Source organism: Anomalospiza imberbis, chromosome 6, assembly GCF_031753505.1.
Source record: "Anomalospiza imberbis isolate Cuckoo-Finch-1a 21T00152 chromosome 6, ASM3175350v1, whole genome shotgun sequence".
Classification (NCBI taxonomy): domain Eukaryota; kingdom Metazoa; phylum Chordata; class Aves; order Passeriformes; family Viduidae; genus Anomalospiza; species Anomalospiza imberbis.
Genome location: NC_089686.1, coordinates 17794247 through 17802596, shown reverse-complemented (window position 1 = coordinate 17802596; position 8350 = coordinate 17794247). Strand labels below are relative to the sequence as shown.

The 8350-nt window shown below is 37.6% G+C and overlaps 1 protein-coding gene across 3 annotated transcripts in view; it reads right to left on the bottom strand.

Moving 5' to 3' along the window:
- Nucleotides 1-585: 585 nt before the first annotated feature.
- PTPN21 (protein tyrosine phosphatase non-receptor type 21) overlaps nucleotides 586-8350 on the bottom strand; it is a 49049-nt gene continuing 41284 nt past the window's right edge. For all 3 annotated transcript variants that reach the window (XM_068192649.1, XM_068192648.1, XM_068192651.1), the window contains 3 exons: nucleotides 7877-8037; nucleotides 3422-7047; nucleotides 586-3384 (listed from right to left, as the gene is read on the bottom strand). In XM_068192649.1, coding sequence (XP_068048750.1) covers nucleotides 6919-7047; nucleotides 7877-8037 — 290 coding nt within the window. In that variant the 3' untranslated portion in view covers nucleotides 586-3384; nucleotides 3422-6918. The remainder of the gene's footprint in view (nucleotides 3385-3421; nucleotides 7048-7876; nucleotides 8038-8350) is intronic.

Genomic DNA, 8350 nt, shown 5'->3' with positions numbered 1-8350 from the left:
AGATGAAGCTAGGTGGATAATGCTCTAGACAAAGCAAAGACAAGGAAAATGCACTTGTCCAGTGTGAAATTATAATGTCCAGTGTGCAATTCTTGCATTCACCTCACAAAGCTTCTTGCTGTACCAGGTGTGTAGAGCAAGCTGCTGCATCACCTCCCTTTTTAACTCAACGCCAATTTTAGAATGAAAATAACTTCAGTGCTTCTTGTTGGCAGCTCCAATCATAGTAAGCATACAATCAACTGTTTCTTCTCTCACATGCTTTTGGAAAGGGTTCTCCATCTTTCAAAAGTTTTTAATCCCTCCTACACTTAAATGTTAGGAGGGAAAGTGGAAGTTCAGTACCAAAAACAGCTTTAGAAAATGCAAAACATTGGGAAAAATATGACAGAGCAGCAGGCACAAGATTTTCCTGCCACAAAGACTACACCTATTAGTACTTGACACACAAGTTTTATACCCAGTACTTGTAGGACATTAGAAGAGGGATCACACCTTTGTGAACTGAAGGCAAAGTCCCAGCTTAGGACTACACATGAACAGTAAGTTCTTGGATTTTTCCTTTAATAATGGGACTATAAAAACTTATAATTGCTTCAAATATTTATTTCCGTGGCAAAAATAGACTATAATATATTCATTTCACATATATTACATTCAGTAATACAAGCTTTTCTGTCTATGAAACACAATTTATACATTGTTTTACAAACCAATTTCAGTTTTACAAGAATTAAAGCTGGTTTGATTATACATTTTTACAGTATTGGTGGCAAGACAGCAAAAAATAGACATGTTAACCACTAGCTTAGTACTTGAAAATAATACTTCATGTTTGCTACTTTTAAACAAAGTCCCATTTAAATCCTTGCATACTGGCTCAAGTGAAAACTGAAGAAAATGGAGCCAGGTCCTGTGTTCCTCTGCCACAAGGACTCAATCCTACAAAACTGCTGATAGGATTTCAAACGCCCGTTTGCTTTTAACGAATGAAGAGATTTCAGCAGTGTGCAGAAGTGTACATACTTGCTGATTTGCCAGGTAAAGCCTCTTAAATTTCCATCCAAGTGCCCCCAGCAAAGCCACAAAGAGGACAGATAAGTTGGGTATTTCAAAGCAACTTAAGCAAGTGTCTTTGTAAAGAGCATACACACCTTGTCTGTCAGAATTACCCAGCATTAGCAAGGTGACAGACTGGAGGATTTTACACGGGTTTTCTCCATCAAACTTCCTACCATTCTAAAAATTAATGGTATTTGCAATGTCTTTAAAGTACATTAAAGAAAGTCTCCTAATTTTACCTAAATATTTCCAAATGAAAAAAACAGCATTTAATTCCCTTTATAAAAGTTAGGCACCTTCTGAAACAGCACATAAAATTAATAATTTGGTAGTTTTGATTGCTGCATATCTGAACTAAAGGAACATTACAGTATCTGCAGTTTTGCTCTTTGACTTGCCACAGGCTGGATCTGTTGTAAACTCTGTTCATTAGATTCTTTACATTTGATTTCTATCTTCGTTCCCTAAGTAAAGCTGAAGAATAGACTTCAACAAAACAAACAGACTGGAGGTTATTCTTCACTGAACACACCATGATGTGGAAAATAACAAACAGAACCAAAGGCTATTTAGCAACAGTTTTTTGAAATGCTCATTGAAGTTAACAAATCCTTTTTATTCAGCCCAGTTAAACCTTAAAGTAACATGTGATGCCAACAGAGTGCACCAAGTTCGCTGGTCCCAAGCAAGATCACGCTAAGATTTTTTTTTCTTTAACTTCTCTTTTTACAGACACATTTGCAACAGCAGTTTAAGATTTTTTCCTTACCTTAGCACAATGTTACACTGTTTTAATGTCACTGTGTTGCAAATGCTGCAACAGCGCTTCTAAGTACATGGTAAATTCCACATTTCAAGAGTCTCATTGTTAGCCCAGCCTTAACTTGGTGCAACTCACACCAGCTGTAAACAACTGGCTTCATTCAAAACATAGTTAGACTTTTGAATCATCTCACCTGCATCCATTAGAAATTATCACTGCAAAATTGCAAGTATGCCTATTCCCCCTGCATTTTGTATGTCTAAAACCAGAGACTGTTGTTTGAAAAATCTGACCTTTAATAAGTAAACAGAAATTAAACTGACAGATTGCATTCAATACATTTGGAAAGGAAGAGATGTAAAAATAACAGAGCCTCTGAAAAAGTATTTGGAGTTTAAAAAATCACATTTTAAAAAGCCAGTAAAAATAACACCTATGACTACATTCACTTACCCTACCATGCCATGAAAAACATACCATATGACTCAAACCCTGCTAGCAGCTCTACTTTGGATACAAAACATTCCAAATCCTCCTCCAAATGACTTCTGCCACTCCTCAAATCCTCACTCTCTATGTCCAAAATGTTGTACTTGCACAAGAGAATTTCCTTTGTACTCTCATCTACTTTTCCTTTGAATGCTGTACTTTCCTGTATGCACATTCCTGCTGCATTCTTTTGGTTAGTTCTTGTAATCTGTATTTAAATTTAAAGCAGACATGCATATTCATGCTTCTAGGGCTCAAGCTTTCACTGGCAGTAAGCCCATTTTAATCCCTACAGTATCATGAAGAACTGCAGGAATTTTGCATCTTGCAGGGCTGGACTCTGGCTTTTCACGACTTTGCACTATCAGAAAAAAACCCAACCCTAATCACTAAAGCACTGAGTTCTTAGCAACTGAAGCACTGATTTTTTTAAATTGATAATTTGAACTGTTGAAACAGAGTGATGGGTTCACTGTTTTTAAATACCAGGGATTTAGTAAGGCTATTTATACTAAAACTGAGGTTTCATTACACAGCTATGATAAACAGTCTTGCAGTTTCCAAGTTTGGTCCAGAAGCCATCGAAATCTATGAGCCACTCAATTTAACAGCTGCTCCAACACAAAATATGCAGCAGCAGCTGGAGCAGAAGCCTCAGTCTTACTTATTAAATTTAAAGGAGCCATTTTGGAGAAAATTGCTCCAAGTGTTGCCCACTTCAAAAAGAGATACACAGGATTACAAGAGAAGTCAAAGGTAAAATCTCAAAAATCTTTTCCACTTTAGTAAAAATTTATTTTACTTTTATTTGTTATTACTGTATTTTACTTTTTTTTCCTAAATGTTGGTGATAACTTAGAGCAGCTTTTCATCCATAGAAATACAGGAACACTACCTTGGTCACCTGCTTTGAATTAAATATATTTCTACTTATAAACCATAGCACCCTGCACCTTGTGTGAAAGGTATTCCAATGAGTGAAATACTAAGGCATAAAACTTTTCCTGCTCTTCCTGGGGGACAGCGGAAAAGGAGAGCACTGCTGTGCAGGCTGCAGAGGCTGTGCAAAACTCCCCTGTGCACCTCAGAGCTCCTTCCTCACCGAACAGGGCCAGGAGGAACCTGCAGACTAAAGCTAACCCAGCTAAGTCAGTGACATCTTTGTAAAGGACAGGGCTCTGACTTAGCTGCTTAGACTACAAAGATTCACTGGCCAAAAAAATCTCGCATCAGAGAAACCAAGAAAGAAACCAAATATGCAGATGTCCTTACTACAGTTTGTATGTTCTTCTCCTGTCTCTTCATATAATTTGATCCTAGAAATTTGATCTTCTACCTTGTCAACAAAAGACCACCAATTATGTCTCTTGATAGTATATAGCACCTTTATTTGTCCCTGAGAGCTCTGACATCCCTAGAGATCAGCATCATCTTTGCCATTTGCTGCAATAATTCTTCATGCAACTTTTCTTACTAAACAAACTCTGTTCAAATCTTGCATAATCATTTGATTTCATCCCCATAAAAACAGATACACATTTGGCAAAATTGGACAGGCTTTTAGAGAAATTTTAAGTTTTTTGACAAATAAATCCACCTCTGACTCACACTGTGACTGGTTTAGGACAGTTGATATTGTTATAAAATCCAAAACTTCATGAAGCACCCAGCACAACTACATGTAAAAATGCATCCCTTTTCAAGGCTCAGAACAAAAGTGCTAAAAACTGAATTGTCTTTTATAAGTTAACTGAAAATCTAAACAATGGTTTAAAAAATATTTTTTTAAAGAAGGTGTGAAGTTTAATTTCATTTGGTATCTAGAAGAAAAACCACTCATTTTCAATGCCCACTTGGAACCATATGCTTACAAACAAAAGCAATCCTATGGTGTTCAGTAGAAAAACTCGCATAAAGTCAAGTCTAATAAGGTCAAGTCTATTACTGCAAAAACAGACTGCTGATGGACAGAACTGGAAGCTGAAGGGGAGGAGGTAGCAGTGATACACTGAAAAAACCAAGACTGTGACTACCAGATTTGAGCACAACCACCTCTAGAAGTGAACACAACTTCTTTTAGCTAAACAGAAAAATAAGCCAAAAGACACACATTTCCTCACCCACTTCAGATAATCCCATAAATACTGGATTCAATTGCTTGTTATTACTGTTCCTTTTAATGCCTCGCAGCTGATGTTCTGTCTCAGAAACACGTTCTGGTTGTCCATCATGTCATTAAAACTGCATCTATCAGGTGACGAAGATCACAGGGCAAAGTTAAGAAATAGAAAAGGTACAAGCTACATTTTAGAGTCTGCCCTCCCATTCAATAACATTTCTGCAGATACAAGTGAACTGTGGCAAAAATTAACAGTGTTTTTAAAACTGAGCATGACAAAAACAGCTAAGTTGTTTGCTTCTTTCAATACTTCTGCCAACATAGATATGTCAGACTGGTATGTTTAGAAGGTTTATGTATAAAGAATCAGTCTTCAGCAACTGGTTTCCTCTGGACTTCCAGTTTTATGTTTGGCAATTAATAATTCCTAGGTATTTTATATAACAACATTTCTGTTTCTGAGTCTGAAATATTCAATCTAACTTAGACTGAGAGGACAAAATAACAGACTGCTTCTATGCAGACCTGAAAGCACCAGATCAATATTGCGTATCTAAAAGTAATATATTTTGTATAAAATGACATATTATCTCAATGTCATGTGGACCATGGAAGCTGCTTGTTACAAGGAAATTGAGGCAACCTATTTATAATTCTTAATTCACATTTTGGGACACAACCGTTGTTTTGAAGGGGCCTTAATAGTTTCCATATCCTTGTTAGAGCTCAGAAAAATAACAATTTCAGCACTAATAAACCAGACTTTTAGTTTCATTTCATTTCACTAAGCAAGTGTCAAGGGAAATTGTACACTTAACCATCCCTGCAGAGTGGTCTACTTTAGTTTTTTGTTGTTTTTTTTTAATTAAACCAGATATCTAAAAACTATAGCTCAATTTGGAATTGGGATTTTCAACTTAGCATCTCAAAACACTTAGAAAGGCAGCTAAAACCACGCTGTCTCCACTGAAAACCACAGAGGATTATTTAGGGATATCATCATTTGACCAGCCCCATGGGACAAAACAGAAACTACAGTAGGCTGTACCTGCCTACTTCAGGTCCATGCCACAGCCACTGACTCAGCCACTTACACAGCTACTAAATTACCCCCTTCTCCAGTGCTTCCTCTAAGAGCTCTTCTTCTGCAATTCCTCAAAAGTTCTTCATTGCAATGCTGCACAGCATTAGCAAAATTTGCTCTACCACTAACAAAATAATCTGGAGGATTCTACAGAAACTTCCAGTGCTTTACTGGCTTTCTTGGCTGGGAACATTAATATATTTTTAAGGTCATCTCTGCACTTTGTAAACCAGCAATCATAGCTGCCACACCTCCTCCATTACACTTCATACAATAATTTCCACTTCACCACTCTGCACCTTCCTACTCCCGTTTTGGTTTTTTCACTTCATCAGCTTAAAAAGCTCTTCTTAAAATAACAGGTTAGTAATGGTATATTACCAAATGAAACAATGCATGATTATAGTCTCTATATTTAGCTACATAAATAAGAGCAAAAAAAGTGCTTAAAACATTTGCATCCACTTTGATTTCAGCCAGTAAAATCAAACTGTCCTCTAAATATATGAATAATACTGAATATGTACTTTCTCTCATCCATTTGTTTCCAATAACCTCACAGATACTTAAAATATTTTCCCCCTGCCCGTTGCAGGTAAACATACCTCCTCTCAAATGAAACTTATCAACACTTACCATTATCTGTCACTTGTCTGTTTTATTACATGGCACTACAACTAACAACCAACAGCTTCTCTAGGACTTTCTGCATGATTTTTGAAAAGTTGGTTCAAACATTGTCAGTCTTCTCCTCTGAAAATATTGTTATGTTTAAAAAGTTTTCTGTTGTGGTGGTTCGTATACTTTTTAATTTAAAAATCCCAAATATAAAACTAACTGTTCTTAAAGCAATAGCTTAAAATATCTAAGAACTGCTAATTTTGCTAAGTAAGCCAGAGGAAACCAAATGTTCATTTTAAAAAATATAGATGTATTGTTCTAAATATAAAATCGAAAGCAGAATCAAAATGCATAAGACCTTGACATTCCCAAGGGGCAGGTTTCTGACCCCATGTGCACCTACAGATTTTAGCTTTTGCACAGTCAACAATTATGTTTCAAAACATAATGTCAGTAAAATTGTACTATATACCTCCATTCCATAAGATACTTATTTTCTCAGAGTAACACCACTATAAAGAACATGTGCAAGTACTACAGAGCAGGACAAGTAAAATCATTCCTTAATGTGACTGTGGCTGAACGTGGGAAGAACTCAGTCCAGCGAAGATCCTGCTGTGCAGAGACTGTTACACTGACTCACATTTAACAGTCCCATGGCAGCCCTAAATGGTAACTCTGTGATTCACCAAATGAGGAAAACACCAGTGAGAGCAGGTCTGGACAACTCCCATTTTCTTTCTGTAAACTCTTGCAGAGTCCCTTAGGAAGTGGCAGGGGTTAGATAAGTCTAGAACTTTTGAGAAACTGAATGAGAACTCCATAGACGAAAGTGTACTGCGAAAGAGTCTGCACCATCATCATTCTCTGCTGCCTCAACATATCCAGCACTCGTGGGATGTCCAGCATCTGGAAGAAGAGAACAAAACATTACAAGTGACTGCTGAGCAAGGAAACTGGCTTGCATTTTCCCAGCAGGAGGTTCAGAGCAGTACCTTAGTGACCTAAGGACAGAATCAGCTGTTCTGATTTCAGCTCTGACAATTAATTGCCCCTGCCTGCAGTATGGACTGCACTACAACACCAATCATCTGGGAAACATGCATAATGGTAAAGTTACCTATCTCATGGGGTATTGGTCTTCACAAATCTAATGGCTGAAAAAGCCTGTCACAGTGTTAGGAGAGGAATGCACAATGAAACAGTACATTTTTTGAGTTTCAGTTGACATATTATATTATTAATAAATATTTTACAGCTGTCCCCTTCTGCCTAGAAGTTGATAGGACTGATTTTATTCTATTAAACTATCACTTTATCCTCTACTGAGACTGATACTGCAAATACACTGCACTTAGGAACAAAATAATAACAAGTACAGAGACTGTCAACAAAGCATGTTCTTGAATATTATCCATTCTAATTAAAGCAAGAAGCGGCAAAGTCAGGATGAAATCCTGAAATATGCTCAGTTGCCCAGGGCATACCTTGCTCCACTCAATGACTCAACATCTTAGGGAGTCAAGAATCCAAATGAGCATTCCAGTGCCTGATGTGCATGTGGGCAGCTCTAGAAGATTATTAACTTCTGTTGAATTCCCAAGAGCCATTTCAAGCACAGTTGTAAGGCCTCTCCCAACAGCTGCTCAGGTGAGCAGCCATCAGACGTTTTAGGGCAGGTTATTGACTCTTCTAGTACCTAGCGTTATTTAAAGCACAAGAAAGAAGAAGAGCTCACCTCATTGTGTTCCAAGCAGGCGATCATGATCTCTGCCAGTATGACCACTCCTGTCCGTCCCACGCCCGCACTGCAGTGCACCAGCAGCGGGGGGTTAGAGCTTTTAGGGTCTGCTGTGCTGTTCGTATGGCGCCGCACTGACTGGATCTCCTCCAAGTACGCTATCACGTTCCACAAGACAAGAATAATTCATTTAGGAGATGAAGCCCCATAAGCTATGCTAGTATGCTTTATGACCACCGGAAAGTAGTAATTTAACAGTCGACATGCCACAGAAAAATGATACATGGTATAAATCACAAGTCATACCCCAATCATAGCAATACAGATCTACAAGGATCATCTAACTTCTGCAAGGATTTCCTTGCCTTGTTTCCCTATTCCTACTAAAGACAGTTTGTGGCCATCTTGCTACTGCTGCAACATGCTCCAATGTGTAGTATAGGGTGCAATTATGTCTTATTCTATATAGAC